Source organism: Ranitomeya imitator, chromosome 4, assembly GCF_032444005.1.
Source record: "Ranitomeya imitator isolate aRanImi1 chromosome 4, aRanImi1.pri, whole genome shotgun sequence".
NCBI lineage: Eukaryota > Metazoa > Chordata > Amphibia > Anura > Dendrobatidae > Ranitomeya > Ranitomeya imitator.
In genome coordinates, this window is record NC_091285.1 from 441,511,049 (window position 1) to 441,531,434 (window position 20,386).

Consider the following 20,386-nt stretch of genomic DNA (forward strand, 5'->3'; position numbering starts at 1 on the left):
ACACCACCAATGTTGGAAATGATGAAGGCCGAAGTGGATGATGTGTTGAATATGGGTATCATCATTCTTTCCCATAACCCATGGGCAGCCAGTGTAGTGTTGGTGCCCAAGAAAAACAAGAGTACTTGCTTCTGTGTAGAATATAGGCGACTCAATGAGGTCACCATTACAGATGCCTATCCCATGCCTCAGGTGGATGAGCTACTAGACAAATTAAGAGGATTTCAATTAATTTCTACCATTGATCTGAGCAAGGGATACTGGCAGATCACACTCACAAAAAAGGCTCAAGAGAAGTCCGCATTCATCACCTCTTGTGGCCTGTATGAGTTCATCAGCATGCCATTTGGGATGAAGAACGTACCAGCAGACCAGTTATTAGAGGGATGTCAGGAATATGCCCAGGCCTACCTAGACTACATCGCTATCTTCAGCAACAACTGGGAAGAGCATCTTCAGCATGTGTCTCAGGTCCTGCAGAGGGTAGCCAATGCCCAGTTTATCATCTGATCCGACAAGTGCCAAATGGGGATGGCAGAGGTGCTATACCTGAGAAATCAGGTGGGAATTGTATGCATTCATCAAGAACCAGCAAAAGTAGAAGCCATTACCCATTGGCCCTGCCCAGCCAACAAAAAACAGGTCCGTTCATTTCTGGGGACCGCAAACTATTATCGAAAGTTTTTCCCCAATTTCTCCACAGTAGCAAAGACCCTCACTGACCTTACCACCAAAAGATATGCCTACAATATCATTTGGACCCCCAGAATGTGAGTCTGCATTCCTCCAGTTGAAAACCCAGCTTGCCCAAAGCCCAGTCCTGACTGCTCCTGACTTTTGTCACTGGTTCATTGTCCAAACAGACGTATTAGATACCAGATTAGGAGCCATAGTGAAGTGGGGGCTGATGGTTAAAAAGAATAAAGTCGGAAGCCGAAATGCTCGTCAGGGTGGACGCCACCCTTGTAAAGGAGTCACTAATTGTAAGTTCATACCGATTCTATCAGTATCAATAATGCTGTAGGAATCTTGTTCAGGTTTTGACACATTACAACTTGCATCCTATATGAGCATGGGTTTAATAGTTAACATCATACACCACTATTAAATTACATAAACCTGACACAACCAAACACCTTTATTCACTTGCACTTTATTCTTTTTACTCTACGATACACTGCAGGGTAACAATTGATACTTATCCAGGAAGCATTGTCTTTATGTGTTATACGGTTCTTTCAGTGTTATATACACATTGTACTTTGATTCCGAATATCTGCTTTGGACACTTGTCCTCTCATTTTGGGTGTGCACCCTTTGTTTTTATACTATTTGGTTTTAATGTTTTTTTGTTCTGATATCCTTGTTCAAAATCTGATTTTGGGGTGAAGCAGGAGCAGTGTCTGACTCTAAACACATCATGGAGCACACTAGCTAATTGGATTTATATTAATGCCCAGGCCTATCACAAGCTTAATAATGAATAGGTTGTTTTCTCAAACCATTATCCCTGTGTTATAGCATAAAGCATATCATAATTTATTGGTGTCCTGTAAATATTTGAGCCCACTTATGTACAAGCATGAGTATCTTCTTTACCAGCGGATCGTTGTATACAAAGTATCTACAGCTCTCTAAGGCATCGCTCAGATAATACATATTCAGGAGTCCTTTCCAGTCTCCTTCTTCAGGATCAACTTCCTCTTGAAGACATTAAAGCTAGCATTACTGAACTGATGGCGGGAGGCGTGGACACGGTGAGACATTGAAAATTACATACTGTTGTTTTTTAACAGATAATGCTGTCTTGATTTCTCATTTAGGAATCTCAAGAAATTACGGTACTCTTTTGTGCATACAATTAGAAGCTTTAGTAATAAGTCCTATTAATTACATAGAAGATAATTTATTAGGAAATAGTGCAAATTTATGTTACATTATACAGTAGTACTGTGAATGTTCACTTAAAGACGACCTTTCACCAGTTTGAACATGTTAAAATGTCCACATCATGGAATAGTGGCTGCAAAACTATCAAAGTCTGAACTTAGCAACACGTTTGTGGAAATGTGTCATGGCATGAACAAAGGAGATTTCTGAGAACCTCAGAAGAAAAGTTGTTGATGCTCGTCAGGAAAATGTTACAAAGCCATTTTTATAAAATTTGAACTCCATCAATCTTCAGTCAGGCAGACTGTGTACAAATTGAGGAAATGCAAACCACTATTACCCTGCCCAGGAGTGGTGAACCAACAAAAGTCACGTCAAAAGAAAGAAGTATAATAATTTGCGAGGTCACAAAGGAACCCAAAGAAACCTCTAAGCAACTAAAGGCCTCTCACTCATTAGCTAATATTATTGTTCATGAGTCCACCATCAGGAAGACACTAGACAACAATGGTGTGCATTTCAGGACTGCAAGGAGAAAGCCACTACTCTCTTGTCCAAAGAGAAGATTGCTGCCTGTCTCCAGTTTACTAAAAATCACCTGACAAGCCAGAAGGCTACTAGAATAATATTTTGTAGTCATACTGGACCACAATAGTGCCTTTTAGTTTAAATTAGAAGCATTATGTTTGGAAAAAGAAAAACAATGCATACTAGAATAAAAATCTCATACTATTAGTCAAACATGGTAGTGGGGCATCATGGTTTGGGTCTGTTTTGCACCATCTGGGTCAGGATGGATTGCTATCATTGATGGAACAAAGGATTTTGAATTATATCAGCAAATTCTATGTTTGGACATCTGTATATGAGCTGAATCTCAGGATAACATGAATCATGCAGCAAGACAACCACCCTAGCCACACAAATTGTTCTACCAAACAATGATTAAAGATAAATGAAGGTAAAGTTTTGGAGGAGCCAAGTCAAAGTCCTGACCTTAATCCTATCGAAATTGTCAAGGCTCCCGGGTTGTCCCAGGAGGCTACTCACTGCAGTAAAGGAGCCCAGAGCAGAACAGCGGAGGACTCACTGGGTAGCAAGCAGGACCTGAACCATGTGGCTGAGGGAGGGGGTGGCCAGGTGCCGGGGTGCAAAGGAGGCAAAGGGCACCGGAGAGTAGTCAAACGTGCCAAGGTCAATAACCAGAGGATAAGGGAGGTACCAGTGGGTGAGACAGAAGGATAGTCAGGTGGAAGCCTGAGGTCAGAAAGCTGAGTATGCGAATGGATAGAAACACAAAGCAAGGAAGCCGAGAGGATCAAACAGACCAGATAAAGCACAGAGAGCAAACAAACAAAACAGTATGCACACGTACACCAGGGGGTCAGGCACACATAAATATCCCTCCCAAATTCAAAAGGAGGCCACAACAATTATGGAAGAACACCCACCAACTGAACAGATTTGAGCTGCTTTGTACTGAGGAATTGGCTATAATTCCTATAAGCTTATGTGTAGGACAAATCAGTAAGTACAGCAAATCTTTTTATGCAGCTATTGCTGCACAAGGGGTTCATAGACATGTAATATTGAATCATTGTAATTATTTAAAAATGTCAGTGTAATATTTTTACTCATTTTTTATTTAGTTCTCTATTGACAATTAGGACCTGTGTGGAAATCTGATATAGCTTTAGATCATATTTATGCAGAAATATGTCAAGATCTAAAGAGTTCACACATTTTAAAGAACCTCTGTATATATGATCAGCTATTGCTTTTAAGCCACTGATAGATGGAATTAATAACATTGATTATCTTGTTACAATGTTACCTTGGAGTGGGAAAGATTAGGCAAGTAAATAGTCAATTTTTAAATTTGAAGTTTTGGATGTTAACTGTTGACAGCAGGAAAAATAGGCAAATAGTGAGAGAAAGGTGTCCGAGCACATAGTACTCTATTGGAAAAAGGCAAGCCGGCAAAAGCAGTGTGATTGAGGAACTAGGGAATGTGCAGGAGAAAACTTTTAATTCATGGAGGCCCCACCTCACAACTTATAGGGTTAATTTCCATACTAATAACATTATAAAGTTGATGTTTACCGCACTGAAAGTGTAACACCCAGGAGAAAATGAACTTTATCCCTCCCAGGAACCGCCGGCTTTCAGTTATACAGTTGTGCCCATGTGGCTACAGACACGGCTTACAGCACTGTGAGCAATGGCTGTGAGCACACCCTGGCACTTTGACTGACGGCTTGCAATGCACTAATGCAGAGGTCCCCAACTCCAGTCCTCAAGGCCCACCAACAGGTCATGTTTTCAGGATTTCCTTTGCATTGCACAGGTGATGCAATTATTACCTGGGCAAGACTAAGGAAATCCTAAAAACCTGACCTGTTGGTGGGCCTTGAGGACTGGAGTTGGGGACCTCTGCACTAATGCACTGGAGAGCAGGCTGTCAGTCAAATTTCTGCATGGCGTGCTTACAGTTGCCTCTCATGGTGCTGTGAGAAGTGACTAAAGTTGCATGGGCACGACTGTATGACTGAAAGCCGGGATAAAGGTCATTTTCTCCTGGATAAAACATTTTCAGTTTCGCGGCCGGGCACCATTAACCTGCAGATTAACCCTATAGCTTCAAGTTAATACCGCTATCAGACTTGATAGGTTCCCTTTAATAGATATTTGACAATGTCTTGGAACTAGATAACACAGCAAGGAAACCTTCAGCAGACCCGCCTACACAATATTAGGCAAGTGAATTTAATGTTATTATTGATCAGTAAATATATAGGTTTTCCGACATAAAGTAATTGCATGAAGACATTTGATTGTTTTACACTATGGTACAATGTGCATAAATCCAGGTGATGACTTGAAATGGTGACAATACTGCCATTTTCTGCATCTTTTGACAGTAAATTCTGAATACTAAGAGAACAATGCACATTACAATGCAATACTCAGAACTATAAATGTATTTTTTGCACTTAACCTACGCCTATGTAATGACATTCAGTCAGAACAATGTGTCCAATCCCAGTTACTATGGAAGCAGCTCCTAGAACACAAAGCACAGAAATCTGCCTCTTCTGCATTATTACAGCTTGTGGTGCTTGTGAATAGGTTAAAACACATGCTGGGTAAAAATGAGTCTACGATGTATGTGGAAAAATTGTAAAATAATGCCAGCATGACCTACACAGATTCTCAGGCTTATCTTTAACATCAGTCCTATATTCCTGTTACAGACATCTATGACACTCCAGTGGGCGATGTATGAGCTGGCACGTGCCCCAGGTGTCCAGGAGAAGCTTAGGTCTGAAGTTCTAGCTGCTAGGGCCACTTCTGGAAATGACTTGACAACGTTACTGAAGAAGATCCCACTGGTCAAAGCAGCTTTGAAAGAAACTCTCAGGTAAAACCAGAAATGGTACATACTGTATATAGTATACTTCTGCACTGCTTTTCTCATTGTCTCTTGTTTATTCCAGAATGCACCCTGTTGCGATAACATTACAGAGGTATACTCAGAGGGATACAGTCATCCGCAACTACATGATACCGCAGGGGGTAAGCACTGATACAGCAAAGAGAGACAACTGAAGGGATAGCTATTGTTTAAAGGGAACCTGTCACCTGAATTTGTCGGGACTGGTTTTGGGTCATATGGCCGGAGTTTTCGAGTGTTTGATTCACCCTTTCCTTACCCGCTGGCTGCATGCTGGCCGAAATATTGGATTGAAGTTCATTCTGTCTTCCATAGTACACGCCTGCGCAAGGCAAGAGAATGAACTTCAATCCAATATCGCGGCCAGCACGCAGCCAGCGGGTACGGAAAGGGTGAATCAAACACCCGAAAACTCCGCCCATGTGACCCAAAACCAGTCCCGCCAAATTCAGGTGACAGGTTCCCTTTAAAGGTCCTTTTAAAAAGACAGATAAACTGCCCAGATGAGCATCGATGGTAGATTGAAGAAGTACCCATTTTATAAGTGCCAATAAGTAATCTTGAATCTGCAAACCATATGCGAATGAGTAGTCGCTACTTTTATCATTCGTCTCCATATAGTTTGCATTATAATTTGTAGCACTATCATGGATACACAAGGGGAAGTGCTTTGTAAGTAATGGTACCTATGCAACTGTTGTCACTTGAACTATAATAAATACGTCTGCTTGTCTTTTTCTGCTATATATTTTTTCAAAGAAAGCAAAATATTGCATAGAGTACTGATTTAATAAAGGTCTCCTAGACATTTACTATCAAAATCAAATTCCAATGTAGTACCAGTGGCATACTCATAGTGGCAGGCCATACAGCTGCCATGGCGACTATGGTGAGAGGGAGCCCTGTGCTGAATTACTTTTCTTGCGTTCGTCTCACATATTTTTCTGCAGTCACCTCTAGAAGGAGCTCAGCCCATGTAGATCAGGGGTGCACAACACTTTTTGGTTCAAGGGTCACAACAATACCATACTGAATCAATCCCAAGGGTCACATAAAAATATAAAGGGGTACTTACATGAATACATCACCACAATCACCATCAGCACATTAATACATCACCAGAGCCAAGTTTTGAGTATTGAAAGGAGGATTTGGGGAGTTTCTGCTCCTGAATAATTAGTGTGAACACACGCTAATATAAACTGAGTTTCTGGGGCAGAAACTTGTTAAATCATCCTCAATCTCAAATATCTACATTTGAGGATTTTTAAGTTCTAACATTGCCATGAAGCACACTATAAATTGCTACATGTGTACAAGATTAGAACCATTGTCAGCACATGAGTGCTGTGCCAGAACCATTATCCATACAATAATGCAGTATCAGAACCACCGTCAGCATATGAATGCAATACCAGAACCACCATTAGTACAATAATTCAGCATCAGAACCACTGTAAGTACATGAATACAGCACAGAACTATCATTAGAACATGAATGCAGCGCCAGAACCACTATCACTACTTGTATGCAGCACCAAGATTTTTACATCGATCAATTGCAATGTCAGGTCAGTTCCATATACAATTGTATTGCATGAACCTGCAACTCCCACTATGTCCTTACTAATGCTATAGAGATGCTAGAAGATGCTACTACCAGTCAACATCAGACTGTGGACCACACAAGAACTACAGTACAGTAAATTTCTGCACAACAAGCCCCCTCTAGTGGTGACAGTTTTCTCATGTACATTTGAGGTGTCCAGGGTGGTAGTCATGGCGAGGGGCAGCAGTTCCGGCACACCCTGGCACCCCACAAAGAAGATATAATGTCTCGTCTGGCATGTGGATTGTGTGTGAGTCAAAACACTCATGTTAAGAGTAGGGGTTCCTCCTGATCTCCTATGTTCATGGGTCCGGATTCAGGCATCACACAATCGACAATAGACTCTGTACTCTTTTCCATCAGTTCAACTTTACGTAACAACGAAGAATTAGGTACAAATATAGTACAGTATGTGGCCAATCTATTTCCCTGAGCTCTCCCTTCACTCTCTGGCAACACTATCCTCGGAGATGCTCCATCCACCCTTGCAGCTTCTGCATTTTCAGGCCTGCTCGCTTCAGTCAGTCTCCCATCCACCTTCCCTTTGAAGATGAAAGAGGCATCCATGTTTCTGCCTAATTCGGGCCGTAGGTCCTGGATATTCCTTGAAGGCCCGCTGAAATTGGTAGCGAGTCGACTGTTCACATGCTGCTTTCCTGTGGGGTCCTGTGCTTCTCTTGTGCTTTCCAACCCCTTGGCTTCATCTGTACCCCTTATTGATTCACTATCTCTTTAACTGATCTTAATCAGGAAGTCTTCCCAATTTACCTATCTCTAAACCAGTATTTCCCAAACTCCAGTCCTCACGGACTCTACAGGTCATGTTTTCAGGATTTCCATAGTGTTGCACAGGTGAGAGAATTCCTGAGTAGGGTTGAGCGAAACGGATCGGACAATTTCAAAAGTCGCCGACTTTTGGCAAAGTCGGGTTTCATGAAACCCGACCCGATCCTAGTGTGGGATCGGCCATGCGGTCGTCGATCTTCGCTCCAAAGTCGGGTTTCGTTTTTATATATATATATATGTGTCATATATATGTACTTCAGCGCGATATAGCAGAAAAGCCGGTAATTCAATTGCCGGCTTTTCATTTCTCCTTCCTAAACCCGACATGATATGAGACATGGTTTACATACAGTAAATCATGTCATATTCCCATTTTTTTTGCATATACCACACTACTAATGTTAGTATTGTGTATGTGCAAAATTTGGGCGCTCTAGCTATTTTATTTAAGGTTTAAATTGCGCAAAAAATTGGCGTGGGCTCCCGCGCAAATTTCTCCGCCAGAATGCTAAAGCCAGTGACTGAGGGCAGATATTAATAGCCTGGAGAGGGTCCACGGTTATTGGTCCCCCCCTGGCTAAAAACATCTGCCCCCAGCCACCCCAGAAAAGGCACATCTGGAAGATGCGCCTATTCTGGCACTTGGCCACTCTCTTCCCATTCCCGTGTAGCGGTGGGATATGGGGTAATGAAGGGTTAATGTCACCTTGCTTTTGTAAGTTGACATTAAGCCAGATTAATAATGGAGAGGCGTCAATTATGACACCTATCCATTATTAATCCAATTGTATGAAATGGTTAAAAAACACACACACATTATTACAAAGTCTTTTAATGAAATAAAGACACAGGTTGTTGTAATATTTTATTAGACTCTTAATCCACCTGAAGACCCTCGCTTTGTAACAAAGGAAAAATAAAAAAACAACAATATCCCATACATTCCGATGATCTGTCATGTCCCACGCTGCAAATCCATCTGAAGGGGTTAAATAATTTTACACCCAGGAGCTCTGCTAACGCAGCTGTGCTCGTGGCTGTAAAACCCCAGCGAATGAATGGAAACTAGGTCAATGACATGTAGTTACCTTCATTCGCGGTGATGCGCCCTCTGCTGGATGTCCTCATATGACCTCGAGCGTGGGAAAATATTCAGAAAAGTTCCCAGGCTCGAGTTCATATGAGGACATCCAGCAGAGGGCGCATCACCGCGAATGAAGGTAACTACAGGTCATTGACCTAGTTTCCATTCATTCGCTGGGGTTTTACAGGCAGGAGCACAGCTGCATTATAGCAGAGCTCCTACCTGTAAAATAATTTAACCCCTTCAGATGGATTTACATCGTGGGACATATCGGCGGAAGGTATGAGATATTGTTGCTTTATTATTTTTAATTTGTTACAGGTTGAGGGTCTTCAGCTGGATTGAGAGTCGAATAAAATATTACAACAACCTGTGTGTTTATTTTATTAAAATACTTTGCAATATTGTGTGTGTTTTTTTAACCATTTCATGCTATTGGATTAATAATGGATAGGTGTCATAATTGACGCCTCTCCATTATTAATCTGGCTTAATGTCACCTTACAATAGCAAGGTGACATTAACCCTTCATTACCACATATCCCACTGCTACACAGGAGTGGGAAGAGAGTGGCCAAGTGCCAGAATAGGCACATCTTCCAGATGTGCCTTTTCTGGGGTGGCTGGGGGCAGATGTTTGTAGCCAGGGGGGGCCAATAATCGTGGACCCTCTCTAGGCTATTAATATCTGCCCTCAGTCACTGGCTTTACTACTCTGGCGGAGAAAATTGCGCGGGAGCCCACGCCAATTTTTTCCGCGATTTAACCCTTAAATTTAATAGCTACAGGCTGTAGCTGTAGCTACCCGTGTAGCGGTGGGATTATGACACCTATCCATTATTAATCCAATAGCATGAAATGGTTAAAAAAACACACACACAATATTGCAAAGTATTTTAATGAAATAAACACACAGGTTGTTGTAATATTTTATTCCACTCTCAATCCACCTGAAGACCCTCGACCTGTAACAAATTAAAAATAATAAAGCAACAATATCTCATACCTTCCGTCGATATGTCCCACAATGTAAATCCATCTGAAGGGGTTAAATTACTTTACAGGCAGGAGCTCTGCTATAATGCAGCTGTGCTTTTGCCTGTAAAACCCCAGCGAATGAATGGAAACTAGGTCAATGACCTGTAGTTACCTTCATTCGCGGTGATGCGCCCTCTGCTGGATGTCCTCATATGAACTCGAGCCTGGGAACTTTTCTGAATATTTTCCCACGCTCGAGGTCATATGAGGACATCCAGCAGAGGGCGCATCACCGCGAATGAAGGTAACTAAAGGTCATTGACCTAGTTTCCATTCATTCGCTGGGGTTTTACAGCCACGAGCACAGCTGCATTAGCAGAGCTCCTGGGTGTAAAATTATTTTACCCCTTCAGATGGATTTACTTCTTGGGACGTGACAGATCATCGGACGGTATGGGATATTGTTGTTTTTTTTATTTTTCCTTTGTTACAGAGCGAGGGTCTTCAGGTGGATTAAGAGTCTAATAAAATATTACAACAACCTGTGTCTTTATTTCATTAAAAGACTTTGTAATAATGTGTGTGTGTGTTTTTTTTTAACCATTTCATACAATTGGATTAATAATGGATAGGTGTCATAATTGACACCGGGTGTTCAGCCAATGCTCGTTATTGCTGATCTGAGCCAACAACAGAGCTGTTATTGTGCACATCTGACAGTGACAGAGAAGGCACATACCCAGCACCTAAAACACTTCCAGGGAGGCAGCAGAGACTGCAGTAGTGACCGCAGGATCTACCCCCCTGATGACGCTTTGAGTATCCCAGCATGCACTCAGATTGTCAAATGAAGCATCATCAAAAAGGAAGTTGGGAAGAAATAGAAAAGAACTTAGATACTATTGTTAGGGAAGGATATATCATTTTTAATTTAAGTATATTAGAAAATAGTTTAGATTATGGTACTAAATAGATAGGGATTTAGAATGAAAATTACTTTGGACTGCGGACCACCCCTTAAGGGTTGTGAGGATGAGATATGGGAAAGTATATTCCAGCAGTTTGATGTAAATACATGAAAGATATGGTGTTTTAACTAAGCACCATATTTATAAAGTCGTACCAAGTGAAACTAGTATCTTAAATAGGGTTGAGCGAAACGGGTCGGCCATTTTCAGAAGTCGCCGACTTTTGGCAAAGTCGGGTTTCATGAAACCCGACCCGACCCCTGTGTGGGGTCGGCCATGAAGTCGGCGATCTTCTGAATCTGGTATCGGAATTCCGATCCCGAGTTCCGATATGTTTGCAATATCGGAAATCGGTATCGGAATCCATATTTAAGTGTAAAATAAAGAATTAAAATAAGAAATATCGCTATACTCACCCTCTGACGCGCCCTGGTACTAACCAGCAGCCTTTCTTCCTTCGAATCAGCGCTTGCAGGACCTTGCGGTGACTTCGCGGCTTGTGATTGGTCGCGTGACCGCTCGCGCGACCAATCACAAGCCGCGACGTCACCGCAAGGTCCTGCAAGCGCTGATTCTTAGGAAGGAAGGCTGCCGGAAAGAAGCAGGGCACGTCCGAGGGTGAGTATATTCCTATTAGGTATATACTCACCCTTGGACGCGCCCTGCTTCTTTCCGGCAGCCTTCCTTCCTAAGAATCAGCGCTTGCAGGACCTTGCGGTGACGTCGCGGCTTGTGATTGGTCGTGCGAGCGGTCACATGGGCGGTCGCACGACCAATCACAAGCCGCGACGTCACCGCAAGGTCCTGCAAGCGCTGATTCGAAGGAAGGAAGGTTCCCGGTTAGTACCAGGGCGCGTCCGAGGGTGAGTATAGCGATATTTTTTATTTTAATTCTTTATTTTACACTTAAATATGGATCGCAGGGCCTGAAGGAGAGTTTCCTCTCCTTCAGACCCTGGGAACCATTGGAAACCCAATGCACTGCATTGGGTTTCGAGTTTCGGCCGACCCCGACCCCGACTTTTTTATAGGATCGGCCGATTTCACTCGACCCGACTTTTGAAAAAGTCGGGTTTCGTGAAACCCGACCCGATCCTATAAAAGTAAAAGTCGCTCAACCCTAATCTTAAATATTACTCCACTCTTGTACTTATTAAAGTGGTTTTATAGGCACATAGATTATCAAAGAATGTTAAAGCTTATGACAAATTAAGAAACTTCTTAATACTTCTTAATTTACTTGCTCTGAAAATTTTGCTCTGTTGCTTACTACAAGGACAGCCAGATCATTTTTCACTTTTATTTTTGTGTCCCTATAAAGTGTTGTGAAAGGTCTGTAATGTTTGTTAATATTTCTCTATTTTCCCTGTAGACTTTGGTGCAGGTTGGACTGTATGCCATGGGACGGAATCCAGAGATCTTCCCATCTCCTGAGAGGTTTTCTCCAGAGCGCTGGCTAGGGAAAGAATCGGCTTATTTCAAAGGCCTAGGCTTTGGTTTTGGTCCTCGACAGTGTATTGGGAGAAGGATAGCAGAAATGGAGATGCAACTTTTCCTCATCCATGTATGTAAAGTTTTATGAGTGAAAGCATCTGTTGAGACTACATATTCTTGTATCCTCCTTATGGAACTAATCTTATGGAACATTCACAAATGTGAATTCTTCCATATGTGTAAGGGTTATTAAACAATTACAATGATATACTTCCTGCTGGGGAGTGTTTCTTTCATTGTGATACTTTACAAGGTCTGTTGATTTTCCACTATGGAGAATTTAGCAATTTGGAAACATTTCATAATTAGAAGCAAAAGTCATGTTTTTGTTTTTTTTTACACAAAACTCTACCTGCATTTCCTGTGCATGTATCTATATTTACTGTGCATGTGTCATCTGTCAACACTTGTGGGTGGGTAAAAAGTTATTAAGAGCTTATTTTATTGCCGCATTTAAAGCCTGTGATAGAATTCTTTAGGCTTTAAAGGTCATTAATTTTTGCACAACGCATACTGTAGCTAAGCAAATATTTTGCAAATTTTTGCATATTTATTCAAGATCTGCCAATAATTTAAAAGTGCGTATAGCTTAACGGAGGGCCAAGTGCGTGACCAGTGCAACGCAACAGATTAATTATCATTTACGGCTCAAAAGTGTCATAAATTATAACAGAAATATTCTCCACACATTGATCCCTAACATGTTTCTCCATAAGAAGTGTTTTCCACAGGGAGATTAGGGACATTAATTTGCACATTTATTTCAGGTTAATCTCCCCTCTTTTGATGTAATTTCTAACTCTGGCAGACGGCTGTTGAAAGTTACGCCAAATTCATTCATTAATTTGACAAATTTTACTCCAGCTGACTCTAGATATTAACTAATTTCCCTGTGTTAAAATAATGAAAATCAATTTGTTTACAGCTGATAGCATTATCAATATAATGGGATTTTATAATAATTTATTAACCTTGAAATTGTTCTAGAAAATGAAGTATTTCTCCCAGAAAATTATTGCAATTACATGTTTTGATACGCACATGTTTTTTTTGTGTGTGTATTGGAACAACAACAAAAAAAAAAAAATGAAAAAAAGCAAATTGGACATAAATTTACCCAAAACCCCCAAAAATGGGCCAGACAAAATTGTTGGCATCTTTCCAAAATTGCTGGTAAACGACTTTGGTGAGGCAGGTGATACTCATTGAAACTCTCCTTGTAGCAAGTAATAAGTGTGGGCAATGTAAAAAAAAATCACACCTGAAACCAGAAAAAAAGGTGAGAAATTAGCAAAATGTTTGCATTATATGCCACACTAAGCATGTAGAACAGAAAGAGGAGAAGTGAACTGTCTGGGGACTTGAGATCAAAATATTTTGAAAAATATCAATAATTTCAAGTTTAGAAGTCCGTCTCCAGAAATCTTGATGTCCCTTTGACCACTGTGCGCAACATAATCAAGAAGTTTACAACACATGGCACTGTAGCTAATCTTCCTGGAAGTGGACAGCAGAAAAAAAATTGATGAAAAGCTGCAATGCATAATAGTCCAGTTGATGGATAAGCAGCCCCAACCAAGTTCCAAAGAAATTCACGCTGTCCTGCAGGCTCGGGGTGCATCTGTGTCAGTGAAATGCAACGCTATGGCAGGAGACCCAGAGACATAAAAACCCTAGAATTCTGTTTGCCAAAATGTATGTGAGTATGTGAGTAAGCCAAAATCTTTCTGAGAAAGTGTCTTGTGAACAGATAAAACCAAGATAGAGTTTTTTTTTGTAAAGTACATTATTCTATCGTTTGCTAAAAATAGAATTAGGCATACAAAGAAAAGAACACCGTACCTAGAGTAAAATTTGGTGGAGGTTCAAAGATGTTTTGGGGTTGTTTTGCTGCCTCTGGCACTGGGTGCCTTGACAGTGTGTAAGGCATCATGAAATCTGTACATTACCAAAGGATTTTGGGTTGCAATATAGTGCCCAGTGTCAGAAAGCTGGGTTTGCGTCCTAGGTCATGGGTCTTCCAGCAGGAAAATAACCCCAAACATACTTCAAGAAGCACCCAGAAATGGATGAAAATTAAGCGCTGGAGAGTTCTAAAGTGGCCAGCAATTAGTCTGGATCTAAATTCCATTGAACACTTGTGGAGAGCTCTTAAAAATGCTGTTGGGAGAGGACACCCTTAAAATATGAGATCAGCTTGCAAGAGTGGTCCAAAATTCTAGTTGAGAGCTGGAAAAAGTTTGTTGATGGTAATCGGAAGCGATATTACTTATTCCAAAGGGTGTGCAACCAAATGTTACATTTAGGGTGTCTACAACTTTGTCCCAACCATTTTGTGAGTTTTGTGAGAAATTATTTCCAATTTACCTTTTTCTCTGTGTTTTTGTGTTGTTCCAACATACAGAAGGGAAATAAACGTGAATTACAAAACATATGTAATCGCAATACTTTTCTTGGATAAATTCTTCATTGTCTGGACCAATTTCAAGGGTTCCAACACTTTCTGTTTAGTCTGTACACCACCTATTTTCTTGCTCCAAGTGTTTGTAACATATGGGACACTCTTAAGGTACCGTTACACTAAATGATTTACCAACGATCACGACCAGCGATACGACCTGGCCGTGATCGTTGGTAAGTCGTTGTGTGGTCGCTGGAGAGCTGTCACACAGACAGCTCTCCAGCGACCAACAAGGCCGAAGTCCCCGGGTAACCAGGGTAAACATTGTAAATGTAAAAAAAAAGTGAGCGCCGACCGTAAAGCACAGCACAGCGGTGACGTCACCGCTGTGCTTTACGGCCGGCGCTCACAGTCAGTGCGGGAAGCTGACGGCGGGGGACGTGACAGACACCGGAATGTGAGTATGTTGTGGTTTTTTTTTTTACATTTACAATGGTAACCAGGGTAAACATTGGGTTACTAAGCGCGGCCCTGCGCTTAGTAACCCGATGTTTACCCTGGTTACAAGTGAACACATCGCTGGATCGGCGTCACACACGCCGATCCAGCGATGACAGCGGGTGATCCAGCGACAAAATAAAGTTCTGGCCTTCTAGCTCCGACCAGCGATCTCACAGCAGGATCCTGATCGCTGCTGCGTGTCAAACACAACGAGATCGCTATCCAGGACGCTGCAACGTCACCGATCGCTATCGTTATCGTTCAAAGGTTGCTCAGTGTGAAGGTACCTTTACATTGCACAGAAACTAAATTGCACAAACTATAGGGGAGGGCAATGTACAGACTGGCTGTAGCTTCAATTTAATATGCAGTGGCCTCAGCTGTATGGAACACAAAAGAATGGGAGGAAGTTTGTTTTTTCTTTTCAGCACATTATTAATTTTTGAGTTATTCATTGTTCATGAATAAGATGGCTTTTTTATTTTAATTTCAGACAACCCAATTTAACCCCTTACCGGCATCGGACGTACTATACCGTCCGATGCCGGCTCCCCTGCTTTGATGCAGGGCTCCGCGGTGAGCCCGCACCAAAGCCGGGACATGTCAGCTGTTTTGAACAGCTGACATGTGCCCGTAATAGGCGCGGGCAGAATCGCGATCTGCCCGCACCTATTAACTAGTTAAATGCCGCTGTCAAACGCAGACAGCGGCATTTAACTACCGCTTCCGGCCGGGCAGCCGGAAATGACGTCATCGCCGACCCCCGTCACATGTCCGGGGGTCGGCGATGCGTCTCCATTGTAGCCATAGAGGTCCTTGAGACCTCTATGGTTACTGATTGCCCGTCGCTGTGAGCGCCACCCTGTGGTCGGCGCTCACAGCACACGTGCAATTCTGCTACATAGCAGCGATCAGCAGATCGCTGCTATGTAGCAGAGCCGATCGTGCTGTCCCTGCTTCTAGCCTCCCATGGAGGCTATTGAAGCATGGCAAAAGTTAAAAAAAAAAGTTTAAAAAAATGTGAAAAAAATAAAAAAAACATAAAAGTTTAAATCACCCCCCTTTCGCCCCAATCAAAATAAATCAATAAAAAAAATATCAAATCTACGCATATTTGGTATCGCCGCGCTCAGAATTGCCCGATCTATCAAATAAAAAAAAGTATTAACCTGATCGCTAAACAGCGTAGCGGGAAAAAAACTCGAAATGCCAGAATTACGTTTTTTTGGTCGCCGCGACATTGCATTAAAATGCAATAACGGGCGATCAAAAGAACGTATCTGCACCGAAATGCTATCATTAAAAACGTCATCTCGGCACGCAAAAAATAAGCCCTCAACCGACCCCAGATCACGAAAAATGGAGACGCTACGAGTATCGGAAAATGGCGCAATTTTTTTTTTTTTTTTTTTTTTTTTAGCAAAGTTTGGAATTTTTTTTCACCACTTAGATAAAAAATAACCTAGTCATGTTTGGTGTCTATGAACTCGTAATGACCTGGAGAATCATAATGGCAGGTCATTTTTAGCATTTAGTGAACCTAGCAAAAAAGCCAAACAAAAAACCAATGTGGGATTGCACTTTTTTTGCAATTTCACCGCACTTGGAATTTTTTTCCCGTTTTCTAGTACACGACATGCTAAAACCAATGATGTCGTTCAAAAGTACAACTCGTCCCGCAAAAAATAAGCCCTCACATGGCCAAATTGACGGAAAAATAAAAAAGTTATGGCTCTGGGAAGGAGGGGAGCGAAAAACGAACACGGAAAAACGAAAAATCCCCTGGTCATGAAGGGGTTAAATTGTGTATAAAGGAGACAAAGGTGAAGGATAAATTTGCCAAATCTTCTGATTTTGTTCGGACAGGCGAATCTATTAATGTGCATTGAAACTTCTCATCTGTTTTCCAACAAGAGAGAGTAGGATTATGCAGATTGGTTCATGGAATCCCGTGAGATGAGCAGATTGCTTCATGAAACCCCGATTCATGATCCAGGTCAGTGCTTTTGGCTGTGGACAGGAGATGTTTGAATTTCCTTACCCTATGGGCTCCCAGGCTCAGCTTATGATTTATTGGGCTGGTGAATATCACCTTTGTGTTGTACACCGCACAGATGACGTCACACAAGGCCATCGAATCAAATGCTGCACTGGGAAACTCAAAAGCTCAGTAAATTCGTGCAGCTCCTGTCCATGACCAGAGAGGACTGACCCAGACAGTAGACTGGGAATTTAGGAAGGGATCCACCTATCTCTAATTAGGCATGTTGAATGTTAATGGATGATCCTGGGAATAAAGCTACAATTAGGTGCCTAGCAGCAGTATAAGCACTTTTACCCTATGAGAAGATTCTTGTTTATTTTTAGAAATATGTAGGCTATGTTATATATTTATGACAGGAAAATGGAGTCCCTCAAAGCATCACAGACACAATTGACTGACAATTGGGATCAGGAGGGAAATATTAGATCTTTTGATGCATCGTGGTTGTGCATGTGCCCCTTTCCCCTTCTCCTTTCCCATCTGTTGGTTGAACTGGATGAACATTTGTCATTTTCTTTTAACCACATAATTATATAACTAACTACGCAAAATGGCATCACTAGTTATCATAATGTTACTGGCATCAAGGCATTAATAGAATCGATAACATCAGAGGACGAGGCAGATCACTAATAGATGACACAAGCCTATGAACTGGATCTCTGGAACTTTCCATTTGGGCATGAAGTAACCGATGCACTTTGAAAGTTTCATTTTATTAGGTGTATGACTTTGTACACCCTCTGGTATATTTAAAAGGAGCCTGTCATCAGATTCATGATGCCTGAATCACTGGCAGCATGAATCAGAGTCTGGCTGTGTGATTGCAGCCTGGTATGTTTTCATGTGAATTGTGGTGGCATTTTAGAGTAACCATGGTTTGAAAAGCCAGCTGGAGACCAACGGCCTCATTCATCAAAACTGGCGTTGATCATGCCAGTCTTGATGAGGAGATGTATTGCAGTTAGACGCTTCTGATTCATGAAGAAGCAAACGCCTCTTCATGAATCAAGAGCGCTGGACGAATGGTATGCACATCTGTGTGTACCTCGCCACAAATCCTACTCCAATCTCTACTAAAGTAAGATTTCTGGTGTAATGAACTTGACAAGTGAGGGGGACCAGGCACCCATTTAGCCCCAACTTCGCTCATTTTGTCAGAGCTGGGGAAAAATGTTGTGAGAATCCCAAAAGTAACATACTTTTAGCGCCACCTCCAACTTATGCAACTTTTCAAAGCTTATGCCAGAATACTGGCGTAAAAATTTTGATGAATTGGACCCTATGTGTCTTGGCTGCAGTGGTTAATGAGTAAAACATACCTGGCTGCAATCGCATAGGCAGGCTCTGATTCATGATGCCCATGGTTTGGCATGGATCTAATGTCAGTTTTCCTATAAAAGAGGCAGAATATTTTCATGCACCGCAGAAACAACCGCATTTACATGTATAGAATGAATTTTTCTCCAATTCCTGTAATTTCTGCAACAAATCTGCCACATGTGAAGATATCCTTATTGTACCTGGCAGTATCAGTTATACAATATATACCTACCACTTGAAATAGGAGCAATTTTATTGGTAATAGTTTTCTTTATTTTTCAGATTCTGGAGAATTTCAAGATAGAAACTAATCGAATGGTTGAGGTGGGAACAACCTTTAATCTCATCCTCTTCCCATCCAAGCCCATTCAGTTAACCCTGTCTCCATTATCACTGAATGGTTCAGAAAGACATTCCTGAAGACTTTAACTTTATGGACATACTGGTGTAACATATATATATATTCCATATAAAGGGATTTCATTTGGAGGACAAGTCCTGTTCTTTGTATCTTACCCACAATTTAGAATGTCTATAGATTAATCTCCATATTTACATGCCAAAACATAACGGTACATGTATTTGCTAGAGCTGTTCTCAGCAGACTGTGATCTCTACATCAAAATGGTGAAGAGAAGTTGGACTATTCACTACAGGCGTGAACACAGACAGGAGAGGGCCCGTGTTCAAGAATATTATATTGGTCCACTAAAGTCCAATTGTTTTCTTCACAATTCGGAGATGCTGGTGGGCCCTTTTAGCTTTTGGGCCCCTGTGCAGCTGCACAGGTTGCATCAATGGTATGTCGGCCCTTGACTCTTTTAACCCCTTCATGGTATGGTCAATTTCAGTTTTTGCCTTTTCCTTTTTTCCTCCCTTTCTTCTCAGAGCCATTTTATGTGGGACAAGTTGCACTTTTAAATGACACCATTCATTTTGCCACATAGTGTACCGGAAAAAGGGAAAGCAATCCAAGTGGGGGAGAATTTGTGAAAAAAGGCATGTTTTTAAGGTGTACATTTTGTGGTAAAAATAACTTTAGAACATGATTCTGCTCATCAGTATGATTACAGTGATACATGCCCAGTTTTTCAATTATTTTATTGGTGGAAAAATAAATCAGAAGTTTGCAAAAGAGCATTTTTTGAGTTGTGTTGCCATTTTCCTACACCCGTAACATTTTTATACTTTGGTTGATGGAGCTGTTTGAAGACTTATTTTTTGTTTTTGCCACGGGACCACATTTGTATTAATGCCATTTTGGGATAGATGTGATGTTTGGTTACTCGTTACAGTATATTTTGTGGAATTGCAGTGACCAAAGAAACCTAATTTTGGCATTCTTGATTTTTTTTCCATTTACAGTGTTTTATCAATAGGTTTAAATGATATATTTTGATAGCTTGGACCTTTCTAAATGCTGCGATGGCACATTTTCAAGAGTTATTTAATATCTTTATTTTTAGAGGATGGAAAAGGGGGAATGATTTGAACTTTTACGGTTTTTTATTTTTTTTTTTCATATTTTTTAAAAACTTTTTTTTTTTACTTTTCACTGTTCTTGTTTATCCCCTTAGAGGATGTGAAGCTGCAATCATCTAATCGCTTTGCTCTATATACACAGCAATATCACAGCATTGCTACATATAGTAAAAGTCATGGTCTCCTTTTAAGACTGGCCACAGACTAGATTTCAAGGGAGCTCCGTAATTACAAGCACAAGGGTCTTCAGCAGACTATGGCTGTCACAGCAAGCCATCGGTGACCTGTGATCACGTCACGGGCGCATTGAATGACATGCACCCATGCCGTGTTAATTGCCACTGTCAGAGTTTGACAGCAGCATTTAACAGG

General features: G+C 41.3%; 1 protein-coding gene across 1 annotated transcript in view; it reads left to right on the forward strand.

Annotated features, from left to right (window-relative positions):
• The window catches only part of CYP11A1 (cytochrome P450 family 11 subfamily A member 1), a 91,984-nt gene extending 72,313 nt beyond the window's left edge, over positions 1-19,671 (forward strand). The window contains exons 5-9 of the mRNA XM_069765643.1: positions 1,603-1,757; positions 5,145-5,311; positions 5,388-5,466; positions 12,142-12,333; positions 18,815-19,671. Coding sequence (XP_069621744.1) covers positions 1,603-1,757; positions 5,145-5,311; positions 5,388-5,466; positions 12,142-12,333; positions 18,815-18,952 — 731 coding nt within the window. The 3' untranslated portion in view covers positions 18,953-19,671. The remainder of the gene's footprint in view (positions 1-1,602; positions 1,758-5,144; positions 5,312-5,387; positions 5,467-12,141; positions 12,334-18,814) is intronic.
• Positions 19,672-20,386: the final 715 nt, after the last annotated feature.